This window comes from Myodes glareolus, chromosome 3 (assembly GCF_982192425.1).
Source record: "Myodes glareolus chromosome 3, mMyoGla1.1, whole genome shotgun sequence".
NCBI classification, from domain to species: domain Eukaryota; kingdom Metazoa; phylum Chordata; class Mammalia; order Rodentia; family Cricetidae; genus Myodes; species Myodes glareolus.
The window spans coordinates 23557485-23576246 of record NC_142028.1 but is presented as its reverse complement, the minus strand read 5'-3'; the positions used below and the strand labels follow the sequence as shown (position 1 = coordinate 23576246).

The 18762-nt window shown below is 42.6% G+C and overlaps 1 protein-coding gene across 2 annotated transcripts; it reads left to right on the top strand.

The window, feature by feature from the left end:
• Positions 1–1975: 1975 nt before the first annotated feature.
• On the top strand, positions 1976–17246 carry LOC148122602 (killer cell lectin-like receptor subfamily B member 1B allele A). Of its 2 annotated transcripts, none has more exons than XM_087904154.1 (7): positions 1976–2076; positions 3475–3611; positions 8553–8651; positions 9510–9593; positions 10864–11018; positions 11358–11473; positions 16584–17246. In XM_087904154.1, the coding sequence occupies exons 2-7, from the start codon at positions 3527–3529 to the stop codon at positions 16705–16707; spliced, it is 663 nt and encodes a 220-aa protein (XP_087760280.1). In that variant the 5' UTR covers positions 1976–2076; positions 3475–3526; the 3' UTR covers positions 16708–17246. The 2 variants fall into 2 exon arrangements, with proteins under 2 accessions (XP_087760280.1, XP_087760279.1); XM_087904153.1 differs by having other exon boundaries at positions 9492–9593.
• The last annotated feature ends 1516 nt before the right edge of the window (positions 17247–18762 follow it).

The following is an 18762-nucleotide window of genomic DNA, read 5'->3' as shown; positions in this document are numbered from 1 at the left end:
AGGACCACCTCCCCACAGGTGGCACCCACCCACGGTGTGCTGGGCCATTCTATATCAATTATTAGCAAAGAACATGTCATATAGACTTCCTGCCAGGCCAGTCTTATGGAGATATTTTCTCAATTGATGTTTCCTCTTCCCAGAAGACTCTTACGTTTCAAAGTTTCACAAAACCTAGCCAGCACACACGGTGTGTCCACGTGGGGTTACTACTGCTGTAAGTTGTTTTCTCCAGTGCCTTTTTTACACAGGTTGGTTGGTGCAGCCCAAAATTAACCCCAGTATAGAGTGGATTTTACCTAAGAGGAGAAAAGTGGGAGGAAGCGGTAAGAAGCAAGGGTGAGAGGAAGATCGTGTGGTGAAACAGGAAGCTAGCGTTAAGACTGGAACCAGGAAGGACTTCCTACCCGGTCTCTTCTATAACATCCTGCCTGGTCAGTATTGACACTGAGGACCAAATATGCAGACAGATATGCCAACGTTTTGACAGGGTGACAGGATGCTGTCACCCACATAGTTCACTCTTGAGAACTACACGCCTGAGTCAAAACAAAACAAAACAAAACAAAACAAAACTCAAACACAAAATATCTCAGCATGTTTTTAGTAAGTTTTTGATTCTGTGGAGGGCTGCATTCATTCCGGGCTGTCTCACGCTGTGGCCCATGGGGTGTGCATGCAGGGTTGTAAGTAGGTATTCCTGTGCCCACGATGATGGCAGCCAGACCTATGACCATCTGTTTTCTGCGGGGCCATTTAATACCCTGTGGGAGTGGTCTTGAGCATCTCTGGGGGAGGCGTTATCATTTGGCAGGCTTTCTGAGATGCAGCAGGGTTTGGAGAGAGCCAGGGGTAGGATGGGGTGGGGGCTTGGGGTGGAGCTTCTTCCAGAATATTCCAGATTCTTTGGGTATATGGATGCCAGAGGCTGGGGTGAAGCGTCCACCTGAACAGTTATGTTTGACATTTTTAAGTATTATATACACATTGTATACAATTATACCTGTTTTTTGTATGTGTTTGTCACTTAAAATCTATGTATCAGTATTAAAGTAGCCTGTGTTGTTGTGTGTGCAGGAAACATTGTATGACTGTGTTTTTCTCCTTACTGTCCTTTCTCTTTGACCTGAAGACCTCTGGGTTGTCTCTTATGCAGCAGGTGCAGTGCTAATAAACTCCTTCACCTTTTGAATATTTGGGAAGGTCTCAGTTTCATCTTCATTTTTGAAGAATAATTTTGCTGACTGCAATATTTTCAGTTGGAATGAATTTTTCAGAGCTTTGAAGTTGTAATCGGTATGAATTCATTTGCTGCAGTTACAAAATATTGAGACCACAATATCTGTAAAGAAAAGTGGCTTATCATTTTCCTCCACTTTTTGTTAGAAGGTAGTAAGTGTACAGTCTAACGGTTTTCCTTGTGACACGTTCACACGTGTCTGTACCATGTTCTGATTCACTGACAACCTGTGCCCTCAACAGTTTCCCCTCTTTTTCTCCCGTCCTTGTTCTCCTTCACAAATATTCCATCTTTTGCTTTCATGAAACGAAGTTTGTTTTGCTTACAGTTTTGAAAAATACCAACTTGGCCCCCAGGGAACGTTTCATTTCCGCTGTTGTGGTTTTTCATTCCCCAAATCTGTTAGGTTCTATGCACGTATTACACATCTTTGTTGGTAGATGATTTTGCTTGTGTGTCGCCTTCCTGTGTTCCTGTACCTGCTCATCTGGGGGCATCCATCGGCTCGTTAGTTCCTAGTAGCTGACCAAGCGTCTTTAGGATAATTCTGAAAACTCTTGCTGAAGAAGCTCATACATTTTGTGATGTTTTAATCTATAAAGTATCCCTTCCGTTCTCTGACTTGGCCATGCATCCCTCTTTTTGTTTTGTTTGTTTGTTTTTGTATCCATGTAAATCTTTCTGTGATTTTGACATTTGAAATATCACTCACCTCTCCTAGCCTTTTTTAAATTACAGAGACAGCTGAACCAAGCTTGTGGGAGCTCACGAACTCTAGACTGACAGCTGTGGAGCCTGCACGGAACTGAACCAGGCCCTCTGCATGTGGAAGACAGGTGTGTAATGTGGTCTACCTGAGGGGCCCCTGGGACCAGAATCTATCCCTGGTGCATGAGCTTAAGCATTGTCCATGACCCACCTCAAATATTTGGAATGTTTTTCACATATTCACCCCTGAAGGCTATGATATCCCAGAAAGGGAGGGGGATTGTTGGACAGAAAATGAATTATTAATGAACTTTTAAATAATTCTTATATAAACAAAAGCCTGAGGGCCTGATGTATATGAAATTTATTTATACTAAAAGTTCAACACCGGTTGAAATTAGCACCCTTGTCTACCAGAGAATATAGTAATCTGAGCGAAAAAAATAAATAGAATCACACAAGATGCACATCTCTGGAAAGTCTTGCACACTTGCTGAATCTTAGGTTTAGATGGAGAATGAGCAGAACTCCGTGCCTGGCGTTGAGTGAAATGACTGTCATCCAAGAGTGACAGCTGAGGAGGTTCCACTGAGTCACGATGTGTGCTGTGAGACCCGCACACAGGCTTCACCTCACTTTGTAATCATGAATTGTCCTCGGGAGATGAATGTGCTCTCCACGCCCTGAGTATGCACTGGACTCCTGGAACGCACAGCCTGCAGGCTGCTGCACGGTCATGTAACTGTGAGCACCTGGTACGATTCCACTCCGACCACAGAAAGTGACTTTAAGGAAATCCTCGCTTTTCTTCTTCTTTTTCACTTGTGATATGAGACTGTCTGACTTAGGTGTGGCCCTTGCTCTAAGACTCTGGATCTAGAAATCCTTGGAGGAGTTAGCACATCCCATAGACCTGTGTCCTCCCCTCTGTCGCTCTGACAGATGAAGTCCTTTCACTCGGGACCACTCTGAGTGGCACGCGCTGCTCCCTGTCACTGCTCTTCCTATTGTGACAGTCATGAGGTTTCCCACATTCCCGTCTGCAACTCCACAGCTCCTTTCACAGTGTGGATATTTCAGGATTTCAGAGCTTCAACCGGTGCCAAATAGCACCGTAGGCTTTCATGTATAACCCTCAGCTTCATGGCACAGGACAAAATGGCATACATCTGTACCCCTGGGAGTTCAGGAGTAAGGTAAATTTGAATTCAAGATGAATATTTCATCAGAGTTCTGAGGGGATAGCTCATAACAGACAGAGGAACAAGAACAAAAAAAAAAAAAGATCATCCCAGAAATATGTTTAAAACCAAACTCTGTGTTCTGTATGTTACACATTCTTTCTAAAAGAAAAAAATAATAAACTAAATAAAAATTTAAAAAAAAAAAAAGAAAGCTCTCTGAGCAAGACAGGCACCATGGTCAGTAACTATGGAGAAACCCTCAGCTACCCGCGTGGGTGGGTGTGGACACACACAACAGAGAGTTTGCAGCGGACTTCCTTTTTTGCTTATTTCAACTCACAGACCTTGGAGTCTGTCCCTGTCCACAAGTTCAGTGTCAAGTCCTCCACCTACAATGGATGCATCAGTGGTCTATGCTAACTTAAACCAAGCCAGGACCCAAGAGCCTAAGCAGGCATCCCCTCCACCTCCTCCCCAAGGTAAGCAGCTTTTCTTCTCTGGCATTTGAATTATCTTCCACAGCTAAATTTTCCTCTGAAAAGTGTGGGTTTTTAAGTCACTGCTTTGAAGGTAAGAAGCAGGTCTATGTCTATGTTAGTGTTAAATAGTGTGGCAGCCTGCCTGCAGAAAACCACAATTCTGGAAAGGTCATACGTTCCATTCTTACTCAATTAGGCAGCAGGAAACCTGAGCATCACTTCCCCTATTCAGACTTTGTTGAATATCCTGAAGAAAGAATATTTTATTTATATGAGCAAAGTCGTGTTTCAAGAGATGTTGATGCAATCAGTTGCCAGTTCCGAATTCACCTACAGAAAGTGGACACCGTGGCCCAGCTGTACTTCACAGCAACCTCAGTGTCCCTTCACAGTGCAGAGTGTAGATTTAATGGCTCATGTCTTTGTCTCCCAGAAAGGAGGGTAATCTTGGGGAAAAGTCACAGTCAAAATCAGAGACCTGAATTAAATCAAAAGCTGCTGCTGCTGCTGGTGGTGGTGGTGGTGGTGGTGTGTGTGTGTATGTGTGTGTGTGATATGTAAAAATGCCTCTGGAGTTTATTTATTCATTCAGAAATAACCACTCACTACGAGACAAACTTTGCTCTAGACACTGGGGAAACAGCCATGAAGAGACAGGAGAGCGTCTTTCTCCCTGTAGATTTTATATTACTGTGAAGGGTTAAATCAGTGATATAAACACCTGCGTCAGCGACAGTGCGATTTTGAATGCCAGTGAGAAAGCATTTAAACAGAAATTAAGATGTTTGCCATTAGAGATGGCATCACATCAAGAAGAGTGATCAAGGCAGGCCTTTTTGAGAGATGATGCTGGACTCAAGTCCTAGAAGTCTCTGGAGACCAAGGCTGAGTATCTCAGAGATGAGCCTTCTAAGAAGTTGCACCAGCAAACGCAGAGGGAGAACAGGCCTGTGATGTGGGGAACATGCATGACCGGTGTGCTGTGGAGATCAAACCAGGAGGAGTAGTGACCAGTGGAAGGGATTTGGAGGGCATTCCACTGGTTCAGATATTGAGGAGAAGCCATTGAAATGCCTGGAGAAGTGGAGATGACTTAGCAATCTGTGGATACCAAAGCAGGTACTGCCGCATAGCCAGTGTTTACATAGCTTCTTCTGTGTGTAACTCCAATAGTAGAAGTAGTACTCCAGATAGTACGGGGAGCCCGGGGAGCCCAACTCTGAGGACAGGAGCTCTTTAAATTTTGTCATGAATGGATAAAGATTTTTTAAAGTCACCTAAGTGGCTTTTTACCTATAATTAAAACAAAAACAAATTTAAAAAAACACACTTTTTGGAAAAAAGAAAGAAGAAAATGATATTTATTGCCAGTTACCACTGGGCAGATGCTATGCTCATGAGTTTAGAGTAATTGTTGTCTACAGTCCTGCCTCCTGTCCAGGACACTCACAATCTACGCAGCAGCGGTGGTGAGCCACTGGCCTTATCTTCAAGCCTAACACACTGCTTCCTTCCATGAGAGTTCCGTCACTTCTCTCCATACAGTCCTGCTCACTGTCCACAGAAGGTTACTTCCAGACCTCTGCATGCATGCTGGTCTCTTACACAAAATGTAGTCCTTATAAGTAATCTGCTTGCATATTTCTGCGTGCTTCAGGTAATCTGTAGGTTAAAGATAGCACCGAGGATGCTTTCAGAGCCATGGGAATAGCTGCTGTGGAGTATTTGTTAGAGACTAAAGATGGAGAAAGGAAGTGTGCCTTCCACACAGAAGCAGCCTTCTGTATGTGACTGTCCTCCGTCTGTAGCTAGTGGGGTCTACGGATACTACTCCAAGCACATGTTAAACTGTCTGTGTCTCTCCTGGAATGCCTTTGTTCTTCTCTCCCTCTCCATCCCTTCCTTTTATTGTTTCTCCAGAGGAAAATTTGCAAAGGAACTAACTCATCTAAGTGACTGTCCTGTCTCAATGCTGGTCTAGAGACTACAGACAGTTGGTCTGGGTTAAACTATTTAGTTGTCAGGGATAGTGTAAAAAAAAAAAATTAAAATGTATCTAGAAAAGGTAGAACTGGATATATAAATAATTCTGGAACATACAACAAAAGACAATATAATATAAATAACAGCACATCTGATTTTAAAAATTTAACATGAACTCAAAACATGTATTCATTTACTTTAAGAAATATTTAGAAAAATATAAAGCCATATATATACATACATATACATATACATACACACACACACACATATATATGTGTGTGTATATATATATATATATATATATGTATACACATATATATATATACAGGAAACCTCAGGCAGGAATGTGGTTCGTAACTTTGATACCAAGCAGAACCTGGGAGGTGGAGGCAGGAAGATTGGGAGTACAAGGCCATTCTCAACCACACAGAGTTAGAGGTCAACCTGGATGATAGGAAACCCTATCTCAAAAAGGGAACAAAGTACAGCAAAAAGGCAACTAGGAAAGTTTTCTTAGAATTTATAAAACTATTATAAATGTAGATGCTAGAGACCAAATAAGAGGAATTGGGTATTTTAATTAAATTAGAGTGATAGAAGCTAGCTAATGTTTCTCCATAGTATTTTCATAAATAAATCAAAAGTACTGTTAAAATGTTTCATATAACTCCTGTGCTTTTAAAGTTTTCTAAAGTCAAAATAAACTGTCCAAATCATAATACTTTATGAACACATTTATAACTTGGTGTATTTGAACTTCTGATATAAATAAGATATTTACTGTGTAGTAACTGATATGGTCACCAAGAAAAGCACAGATACAGGACCTGGTATTTCAGCAATGCAGTGTTGTAGACGTGTGTGTTATAGCACAGAACCCCCTTTATCAGACATTTCAATCTGGTGCACTTTCACAATTTGTAGTCAACAAGTTGATAAATATTAATCCAATGTTGAAATAGAAAACTCCAGGAAGAAGTAACTCTGTGTCTTAAGCTGACATTGTTCTGAAGAGCACAATGAGCTCTCGCACCATCTGGATCAAGGCATGGGTCACTCCTCACCACCTTCGTCACGGCTATTCTTGGTTGTCAACTTATGCCTGGAGTGAACTATAATCCAGAAATGGAGGGCACATTTGTGATCCAGATGTTGTGGCAGGAAGACATCTGGCCTTTAAGGCTAGATGACACACGCCTTTAAATCAGACCTGGAGACTGGAAGGCACACTTTTAATCTGGGTCATACCTTCTGTTGGAAGTTCATATAAAGACAATGGAAGAAGGAAGGGTGAAGGAAGGGTGTGCTTCACCTGCTTGCCCCCACCCCCATCTGTAACATGAGGGCCGGCTTGTTGGGGTTTCTGTTTCCGCCCGGTACCCGACAGCCGGCAAGTCCCAGAGAAAATCAATCACACAGAGTTCTCTGTAAGTTATAAAGCTGATTGGCCCATTAGGTCAGGCTTCTTATTAGTCCTTGTAACTTATATTAATCCATTATCATTATCTATGTTAGCCACACGGTTCAGTACCTTTCTCAGTGTGACAGCTCACATGTTGCCTCTTCGGTGGTCTGGGCAGGAATGGCAGAGGGAGCTTCCTGCTTCCTAGAATATTCCTGTTCTCACTGCCCCGCCTCCACTTCCTATCTGCTTGACCCACCTATACTTCCTGCCTGGCCAATCAGCGTTTTATTAAAATACATGATTGACAGAATACAGATAATTCTCCCACACCACCCATCAGCACATTCATTTCCTTCTTTGAGATCCCAGCAGACCAGCTGAGACAGCCAGCCTTGCAGAACTCAGCAGCTACTAGAATAGAGCTCTCCATTCATAGCCAGCCATTGTTGGGCTGCAGCCTGAAAGTCCTCCCAGTGAATTCATATAAATATGGAGAGAGAGAGAGAGAGAGAGAGAGAGAGAGAGAGAGAGAGAGAGAGAAAGAGAAAGAGAGAAAGAGAGAGAGAGAGAGAGAGAGATTCATTCTGTAAATTCTGTGGCTCTAGAGAACCCTAGTTAATACAGCCTGCCAGTCACCCAGGCTTGTGCCCAAACACCTCATTTTACCAAATAGTGACCTCAAGTTGTGAACTCTCTGAACGCTGGCAACACTCCTGCGTCAAAGAGAAGCCACACTTGCTTCCTCTATATGAAAAGGCAGAAACACTCCATTTAAGGAATGCAGAAAAAAGAAAAAGAAAAACTGATTTTGCTAGTAGATACCAAGCTGTGAAAGTCACAGCCACACCTATCCATGCACTCAGTTAAGACGGAAACTCCATTGTGTTTGTGTGTCTGGAGCAATATTCATAGAGATCTCTTCTAACCACAGCTCAGCTCTCCATTAAGAGTTTGAGAGCTCGACCTGTGCAGATAAGCAGAGAATAATGTACTTAAAATCTTGGAAACAACACTGCGGCCAAGGCCACTGGGGTCCGCTTAGAGTTCCAGACCAGCCAGGGCAGCATATCGAAGCTCTGCCCGAACAAACAAACAACACAGATGCCTAAACTTTACTCCAAGATGGAGAAGAACATTACAGACAACAGTGAAGTAGACCCCATGTTAAATAATAGAATTACTATATATCACCAGAGCCAAAGGTGGTACTTAGCACAAAACTGAGGGGTGTGTGTGTGTGTGTGTACCTCCTGTAAACGAAGATACTCCTTCTTGGAGGAATTGCTGGCTCATTCCCATAGCAGAACATATGCTTTATATTTGTACAGCACTCACTCAGCAATTTTCAAGACATCTTCTCCATCAATCAAGTTTGACCTTCCTAACACCCATTTGACCCAACTGTGGAATTCCATAGTAAGGAGGCTAAGAAAGGGTCTTTTCTGCAACCCACCCTCAACGTGAATCCCATTGTCCATGTTAATCAAACTACCTCATTAATTGCAAATGCTCTCAACTAGATTAAAAGTGTGTTTTCTTTAACTTCTCAGACAGCTTCTGGTGCCCACACTGGCATCGGTTGGCTCTGAAACTCGGCTGTGTTTGGCTGATCCTTCTTGTTCTGATTGTGATTAGACTCAGTGTCTTAGGTAAGTGAGACAAAAGCTTTTACCTTAAAATTCTCTCTCTAGCATGGCAGTGGTGATGCATGACTTTAATCCCAGCATTCTAGAGGCAGAAGCAGGTGGATCTCTGTGAGTTCATAGGCCAGCCTGGTCTACAGAGCAAGTGCCAGGACAGCCAAGACTACACAGTGAAACCCTGCCTAGAAAAACAAAACCAAACAAACAAAATCTTCCTCTAGTTCCACCATAAGTATTTTGGCTTCTTCACATGAGCTGGCCACTTTGAGCCTGGGGGAAGAACAATGACAGGCAGTTTAGGACAATATCCGTGTTGCATTTCTCTTGTTTTGGAGAATCACTATGGGGATGACGCATGAGCACCTAGAACTCTTCAAAAGCTCACAAGTGTGACAAGATAACAATAACAATGAAAATCACAATGCCTAAATATGAGTTTATAAGGTGTCTGCCGAACTCCAGAAGACAGTCAGCAACCTTATGCTTGGTGCGAGTGTGAGTGAGCATCCTCACTCCACAGGGGCGAAGTTCAGAGGTGGGAGAGGTGTATGCACTTCAGCAATGCCCTTAGAAGCTAACGGGGCAGCCAGAATAAGGGACCCCGCTCCCTACAACACTTAGATGTGGTGTAACCAACAGCAGTGTGAACCTGTTTGTTCTGTGCTCTTCTGGTTCTCTATTCACTCTGTCTCCAAAGTGGTCCACGTGTCGCGAATACATTGTCTCCTGTCCATACTCAAGCTTGTTGAGTTGACTTCATTCCCTGAAGTGATAGATACAGTATCCATTCTATTATATGTAGAGTGTACAGTTCACCTTCTGCCTGTGTTTTCTCTCTACCGCTAGTACAAAAAACGCAAGTAGGAAAAGGCATTCAGGAGAACAAGACGACAGCAACAGGCAAAATGTGCAATGTGAGCTTTCCAGAAAGCAGTACAGAAGCAACAGGTAATTTTGATTTCCTGATTTTAATCAATACCGCATTACCTTTCATCAAGGCTCACATCATGGTGGGTCTTATGTTTGAGAAAAAAGGAAGCATAAAAGGGTTAAGAACTTGTCAGAAGTCATGTGACTAGCAAGCAATGCTGTTGGAAACGTCACTGAGGATGTGTGCCCTTGAATCTAGCATCTTTGCCTCCTGACCACGCTGCCTCAGCCTGGTAGCACAGTTGGTTACTAATAGATGAAGAGCAATTTAAAAAGTAAAATATGGGGCTTAAGAGACAGCTCAGTGGTTAGGAGTGCTTGTGTGTAAGCATGGAGACTAAATTACAACCACAGCCTCCATGTAATAAACACCCCAGGACAGTCACTGAGATCTGCCTGCTTTCAGTTTTGGAGAAAAAAAATATTAGTTTCACATTCAATAAGAGACTCTGCTTCTAAAGAATAGGTGGAGAGGGATAGAGGCAGGGACCTTACATTCTTCTCTGGCCTCTGCACGTGCATAGGCACATGTACTTGTACACACATGCATGTAAAATACACACATACATACACATACACACACACACATACACACATAGACACATAAACCAAAAAAAATTTTTGCTTTAGAGGAATGTTTTAGAGTCAGTGTTCTAATGCTGTGCAGAGACACCATGACTGTGACAACTCTTATAAAGGAAAGTGTTCACCTGGGCCTTGCTTACTGTTTCGGAGGTTGAGTCCATTGTCATCACAGTGAGGAGCACGGCAGCATGCAGGCAGACATGATCCTAGAGAAGTAGCATGTGGGTCTGCAGGCAGACATGATGCTAGAGAAGTGGCTGACACTTCTATATCTGGATCTGCAGGCAGCAAGATGAGAAGGATACTGGGCCTGGTTTGAGCTTCTGAAACCTCAAAGCCCACCCACAGGACACACTTCCTCCAACAAGGCCACACCTCCTTCAGTAGTGCCACTCCCTGATAACTAAGCATTTAAATATATCAGCCTATGGGGGGTCATTCTTATTCAAACCACTACAATGAATATTGGTTGCTTTAATCAAAATTTCATGTAGTTAACCTTTTCTAAAGTTAATTAAAAGAAACAAAAATAAAATAAAGTCTGTGTCATTTATATTCCTTTGATGTGTCATAACAGTGATCTTGTTCCAGCACATGTTACTGTGTGTGTAAAAGTGTGTGTTAGCAAAGCAACTACTATGTGTAACTGGCTGGGTGTAGCAGGGATAGGGTGGAAATTTACCATGTCTGCTCCTCCCTTCAGAGAGTCCAGTTCAGCTAACGTGCCCCAATGACTGGATACCACACCGAGAGAAATGCATACAGTTTTTTCAAAAGAGCAGTGTTTGGGAGGAAGGTCTAGCTGACTGCACTAGAAAAGGAGCCACTTTATTGCTCATTCGGGATCGAGAAGAACTGGTAAGTTCTGCTATAAAACAGAAATGTTAGCACATCTCTGAAGCTGACCAACATCTCTAGATTTAACAGATCTTCCATACAAAGGCAGTGGAGACTTTACATTATGGAAGCTCATAGTTTGAGAGACTAATGGGACATGTGAGCCAATAACTGCATATGTAAGGTGAGTGTCCTAGGATCGTAAATGCTGGGCACAGATTCCTCAAGGGAGGAAGAATGAACTGTGCTGAGGACTCAGGACGGACACACGTGACACTTGACCTAGGTGTCGGGAGTCTGTGGAATACGAGTCACAGCACACAGGCTCAGGTTAAGTCCTCTCTTTTGCTTTGATTGTAGAGATTCATAAAGGACTTGATAAAGGAAAAAGGAAATTCATTTTGGATTGGTCTAAATTACACATTGCCAGACAAGAGCTGGAGATGGATAAATGGCTCCACTTTAAATTCTGATGTGTGAGTATTGAAGGAGCTCACTCAAATATTCATTTCAGGTCATCTTACTGTAGGGCTCTAACACTGATACCAAAGATTAAAGAGGTTCAGAACAGTCTGAAAGTACGGTTCCAAAAGTGACTGAAAATTCCCATGTATGAAAAAAATACCAGCCTTTTATAAAGTCATGTATATGCATATATGTATATATGCATGTATGTTTCTGTGAGATGGAGTTTTAAGGCCACAAAGCAGACTAACTCCTTTGAAAAATGGCTACTTAGAACCTATCAGCACACATTGCTCATTCTTTTATCTTCTGTCCTTTTCTACACTTTGCATGGAATGTCTTAAGCAGCACATTAGCTATTTGTCCTTTGGTGTCTTGTTTTCTCGTTGTGTGAGATTGTCTGCACAGTCACCAACGCAATGAAAGAGCTGATGCTTCATAGCTAAGCTATTTATTTTAGCAGCATTCATGATTATTGGTATAACAAAGAGCAACCTGTCACCGCTCCAGATGTGGTAGGACCTGAGAGAATGGAGCCAGTAAAAGAGGTGAACTAAAGTCTGTGCAGCAGCCGGCTGTGTACAGAGCAGCAGACCATCCGTACTCTGAGGGTTGAGCCAGTTCACATGAGTGAAGTTCACAGGCTTTAGCTGTACACAGCAACAAAGACAAGACAAGCATGACAAATATGCTCTTCCAGAGACGTACACAGAGGACAGCTTGAATATTATGGATTACCAATAGTAAGTACTAATAAGTAATCTGAAATAAGCCCACTCCTTTCTGTTGTGCCTGGAGGAGCAAGAAAATGCATTCCAACATTTCCATGTTTGGAAGAACTGAGTCACAAGACTCTTGTCCTGTTTTCTTGGAGTGTTCCCTCAATCACTCAGACTTCTCCTTACATGAGTCCATTCCTGAACCATGTCCCAACAGCAATGTATTTATGTTTTTCATAAGCAAAGCAAGCAGGATTCAATCAAATTTCTGTACATAGCTTTCAATTATTTTTTCAGAAGAGATGATGTTGAAAATCATATTTTAGTAATTGTGCTAGTGAGTTTTATTTTATACCAACTTGACACAAGCTACAGTCATCTGAGAGATGGATCTGAGAACATCCATTGAGAAACTGCTTCCATAAGATCAGGCTGTAGGCAAGCCTATAGAACATTTTCCTAATCAGTTATTTAAGGGGTAGAGCCCAGTTCATTGTGGGTGGTGTCCTGGGTTCTATAAGAAAGCAGGCTGAGCAAGTCACAGTGAGCAAGCCAGTAAGCAGCATCCCTCCATGGCCTCTGCATCAGCTCCTGCCTCCTGTCCTGCTCCTGCCCTGCTTAAGTTCCTGCTCTGACTTAACCTCAGTAACTATCAGTAAAATAAAGCCTTTTCTTCATAAGCGACTTTTTCAAGCTTTTTCATCACAGTTACGGTAGCCTTAGCTAAGACCCAAATCTTGAGTAAATTAATGCACATTGCACAAATCAATACTTAAAATATTCCATTTAATCATTTAGAATAAAAAGGTAGAATTTAAACAATGAAGCATATTAGGGTTATATATAATAATGTATTTAATAATAATAACATATTAGGGCTATATATAATAACATATATAATAATAACATATTAAGTATAGAGATTGTTAAATAGAGACAATTTACCTAGATAGTAAATATTGACAGTATACAGGACCACATTTTGAATTTTTTCAGTGAAAGAGATGTTAAAGTGAGGATTATTTAAAAACAAGTGTTCTCTTCTAGAATATAATTATGAAAAAAATACATATTCTATTTCATAATATCTATCCTGATTTTTCCTAATGCTTTCTGAGTGTCTTACTTAGAGTTATTATTGCTGTGGCCAAAAGTGAGTTCAGGAAAGGGTTTATTTCCTCACTGTTCATCACTGAAGGAGGAAGGATGGACACCTAAAACAGGGCAGGAACCTGGAAGCAGGAGCTGATGCAGGGGCCATGGAAGTTTACTGCTTACTTCCTTGCTCCTCATGGCTTTCTCAGTCTGCTTTCTTATAGAACCCAGGATCACCAGCCCAGGGGTGTCCCTACCCAAAATGAGCTGGGCCCTCCCACATCAATCACTAATTAAGAAAATGTCCCACAGTCTTGCCTGCAGCCCTATCCTATGGAGGCATCTTCTTATTGAGGTTTCCTACTCTCAGATGGCTCAGGTGGTGTCAAATTAGCATAAACCTGTGACACTGAAGATGATTTTCAACATAGTACCTCTAAAGAAACAAAACTACTTTATGTTAACTTATACTTTTCATACAAGGCAAGGTTTGATTTGTGAGGTGTTCCTTACTGATTTCATCCAAATATTCAGTGAATTTGGGTCCTTTTCATGTACCGTTTCCTTCTATCTCTTCTACTAAAACTCTTCTTATTCCCAACAAACTCCTCAAGTTCCTCTCCTACTGTGTGTGTGTGTGTGTGTGTGTGTGTGTGTGTGTGTGTGTGTATGTGAGTGAGAGAGAGAGAGAGAGAGAGAGAGAGAGAGAGAGAGAGAGAGTTATGTGACACTATTTCTATGGAGATAAATGTCTACCGACCCCAGATAGGGAACCAGTGACAGATCAAAATAACAATACTACCCATGTCTACCTTGACAAGCCAGTGAGTTCATTGGAATTACTTGTAAGAGTATGAATGAGGGGGTATTTACAGAACATAAACAACACAAAGGCAGCTTATCACTGAAAACCCTCCCCAAATCAGGTGACAACACGTAACAGCTGGAACCTTCAAGTTCTCTGCACAGCTTGTGGGCAGTTTAACTGGTGAGACAATGTCCTCTTCTCACCAGTCCTTACTGTTCATAAAACCTTTGGGTAGAAAATGTTTCCTACGTCTGATCAGTTTCAGGAGCTTAAGACTTGTGAGTTGTTTACTTTCTGAGTATTAGTCCCTTTAGAACTTTCTGAATCTGAATGAGTTTCCCTCCAGGATGGAATTTTTCAGTTCAGAGAACTGCTATTCAACAGTGTGTGTGTGTGTGTGTGTGTGTGTGTGTGTGTGTGTGTGTGTGTGAGAGAGAGAGAGAGAGAGAGAGAGAGAGAGAGAGAGAGAGAGAGAGAGCCACTGAGTTTAATTGTGCTTGTTTGAATGAATATGAACTGGGGTATTCCCTGGAGTATGGGCAAATGAATAACGGCAATGTCATTGAAGAAAACGACATCTCCTCATCCAGCAATTAACTGCCTGTATCCTCCCTCAGTCTGGGGTCTGAGATCTCCCTTTCTCAGGGAGTGATGGAAAGTGTGCCATCCAGTCCCAATCTCATCCAGGTCTTGTGCAGTGAATCATAGCAGCAGTGGCTTCATGAGTGCATCAGTCACATCAAGTTCAGAAGACACTTTCATGGACATCGTCCCCACCCTCTGGCTCTTACATTCTTCTGCCCCTTTCCATGATTTACCCTGTCCCACTTAGGGCTGAGCACTCAGTGATCACTTCCCGTTGTCAAATCACTTCTTACTGCAAAAAGAAGTTTCTGTGTTAAAGACTGAGAGCAGCAATAATCTGTAATAAAACTTAGGTATTTGGAAAGCATTTTGCAACACATTCATCTAGCAATGCAACAGCAGTGTGTTCCCATATAGGTTTGCCCAGACTTGCAGTACAGGCATGAATTCCATCCTGTTGAGTGGGCCACAAATCCAATCAGAACAGAGAGTGGTTGGTAACTTCCATAATAGTCTTGCCGTCATTGCTCCAGTGGTTTAAGCAGGTTGTTATTGTAGTCTGTGGGATCCACAGCTAAGTTGGACATTGATGACTATTCTTACCCAGAAGCCTGCATAACACTTTTCTGTGTGTGTTCTGTGCATGCGCATGTGCATGTATGTGACGTCACGTGCTTATTTTATTGTGATTCACAGTGATAATAAAATTGTAAGACACATGAAGAGTATGGATTAAGCTCAGTTCATCTCTCATTTTTACCCTGAGTGTAAAATGATGCTTTGGTTATATGACAGCCATCAGGTAAGTCCGGAGCCTGCTGAGCTACAGCGGAAAGAACATTGGTTAAGCCCTGCTTTTGTTTTACCTTCAACCCTGGTTTTCAGATAAGGAAAAAGTAACCATTTTCCCTGCATGATTATTTGAGGGATTAATAAATAATGTTAGAGGTCTCCGAAGGCCTGGTAGGCGAAGGCCTAGGAAGCCTCAATGGCACTTTGAACAGATCAGTCCTAAGCAAATCATCTTTAAAACTGAATAAAACCCCGAAGCATGGAAGAAATAAGACAAAGGCACCTTTACAGTGGAGGGAGTCTATGGTATGACTAGCATCCAGGCAGCTGGGTGAGAGCGAGTTCTCTCTCAGACCCAAAGGGCTCCATGAAGAAATGACCAAAGGAAAGAGAGCAGCTGGGAGGAAGTCCCGCCCACTGCCACAACCTCCTTCTGTTTACCATGTCAGTGCATTTTGAACTCATCTCGTCCTTACAGTTAACTCTAATTTCACCTGTGCTGTGTTTGAATTACCGTATGGTTCACACCTGCAGTGTACCATGGGAGCCACGGGAGCCATGTATGAGTACTAAATCAAATACTCCCAGCGAATAAAGAGACCATGACCATCACATAGCCTTAGCCTCTTTCCTCTGTGGATGCTGAGAGTCTGTAGAGCCACTAAGCACCCGCTGTGTTTATCTGCTGTCACATTTTCATGTATACATGAGCTCCTTCCCTACGCATTGGCTGGTTATAGCCTATATATTTAGGAGACGGAAGCTCAGCAAATTGAGGCAGCTTTTTTCCTTGCATGAGATGTTAGCAGTAGAATAAGATTTATTTGTGATTCTAAACCTTCTCCTTTTTATATTATATGAATGTTATTATTATTATTATTATTTTCTGCATGAATTCTTCTCCAGTAGTAAGTAAAGTTGAAAATTATGCTGGAGAGTTGCTCACGCAAACCTACATCTTTTATGTTGGTGTATGTTGTTACTCTAGGTTTACTATGACTAAGAACTAATATGACTATGACTAGTCTACAGTTCTTAGAATTCCAGAGGAAAACATGGCCAACTCAAAATAACTATGAGAAAATCCTAAACACTAAGAGTGGCTGTTCTCTTCCTCCTCAGACTGAACATCATGGGCCATGCTAAAAGAAACAGCTGTGTCGCCGTCTCAAAGGACAACATGGTTTCTGAGAACTGTGCTTCAGACAACAAGTGGATCTGCCAGAAGGAACTAAAATATCTCTGAAACCAGGTGTAACGACTCCTGACTGCCAATCCCGTCTCGATTACTTTACCACACAGATCTCTGCACTCTGTCTAGCCTGCCGGTCCTCCCAGTGTACAGCAAACCATGTGATTCTTCCAGATGCCCCTGTCCTGTTTCTTTATTCTGTAAAGGGGACAAGATGCTGATGTGACCTTCTAAGAGAAGTGTTCTGTGTAAAGAAGCCCAGGCAAGCTGAGGGGCACTGGATTCTTGGTGTGGGAGAATTATCTGTATTCTGTCAATCATGTATTTTAATAAAACGCTGATTGGCCAGGCAGGAAGTATAGGTGGGTCAACCAGACAGGAAGTAGAGGCGGGGCAATGAGAACAGGAGTATTCCAGGAAGGAGGAAGTCTCTCCGCCATTCCTGTGCAGACCACCGAAGAGACAGCATGTAACCTGCCCAGCTGAAAAAGGTATGGAGCCATGTGCTAACATAGATAATGATAATGGATTGATGTAAGTTACAAGGACTAATAAGGAGCCTGACCTAATGGGTCAATCAGCTTTATAACTTATAGAGTTCTCTGTGTGATTAATTTTCTTTGGGGCTTGCCGGTTGTGGGGTACTGGGCGGGACAGATACCCCAACAAGCCGGCCCTCATGCTACAGATTCTAACCCTGGAGTCTGTGTGACCTTCGCTGGTCTCTGTTCCTGAGATAGTCTGCGGAAAACTGGTTGAAGAGTCCTCTTCTCTCCATCCCCTTGCGTCAAGCCAGCACATACTGACTAAAGCCTTTGCTCCTGACAGACCGTAGAAGCCATGTTTAAGGGATTTGGGAAAAGGCCTGACAGTGGTTTGAATGGTACCTACAAAAGCCCAGGTAAACTGAGCTCTGGTCATGTGACGTCCCCACCAGGACATGATGCACTGGCACACCCTGGGCCAATGCTGGCATCTTGGTGTTGGGTTTCACAGCTCCAGAACTGGCAGAGATGAGCTTCTTCCTTACCAGGGAGGCAATCAAAGGGGCTACGGCTGTGTCTTGGTTGCTGTGTCTCCTGATGCTGCAGTGCTCCTTTGTGGACAGAGACCTTTGAAGCTGCAGCTGGGCTCCTCCTGCCATGTAAGAAACTAAGGCACCAGGGGACTTTCCAATGGCCATAGATGCCACCAATGAGTATGCTGATGAACAGGCAAGGGATAATTGTGCAGACATCTTGGCCCTGGAACAATTTCAGCAGAGTAAGATAAATGAAGCTGGCTCCCAAAGGGAGGAACTTGATATTGGTATAAGAGAGAGGGAACCATCAAAACTTTAAAACCTCCACCATGTAGAGCCCAGTGGGATGCCACCCACCTTCTGTCTAGCCTGCTTTGATATTGTTCTTGAGTTTGTTATTGCTTTGAGCTCCTTCGCTTTGCTAAATAAACTTGAGCTTAAACTGTGTCTTAGCTGACTTCTCTCTGTGGAAAGACAAAATGAGAGGAGAAATCTTTACCCGGTGTGTTAGTTAACCTTTTACCAACCTGACACAAGCCAGGCTCATCTGCGAGGAGTGAAACTCAGCTAAGAAAACACCTCCATAAAACTGGAGTGTACGCTAGCCTGTCTGGCATTTTCTTAATTAATGTTTGATATGACAGGGCCCCCACTGTAGGTGATGATGTCAGCTCTCTGAGAAGGTGATCCTGCACAGTATAAGAAGGCAAACCGAGCAAGCCAGAAGGAACAAGTCAGTAAGCAGCCTTCATCCTTGGCTTCTTCTTCAGTTCCTGCCTCCAGGTTCCTGCCCTGAATTCTTCACCTGAGTTTCCTTCCAAGGCTTACTGTAAACTTTAAATCAAATTAAACCTTTCCCCCTAAGTTGCTTTTGATCATGGTGTTTATCATAGCAACAACAACCTGACTAAGATACCTGGTGATGAAATGGTCCATATGAGATAGTTACTGACAAGCACAAACATGGGGCAGGAGAGATGGTTCAGAGGTTAGAGATCTACTGTTCAATTCCCAGCAACCACTTAATGAGATCTGACACCCTCTTCTGGCCTGCGGGTATACATGCAGGTAGAACACTATACATAATA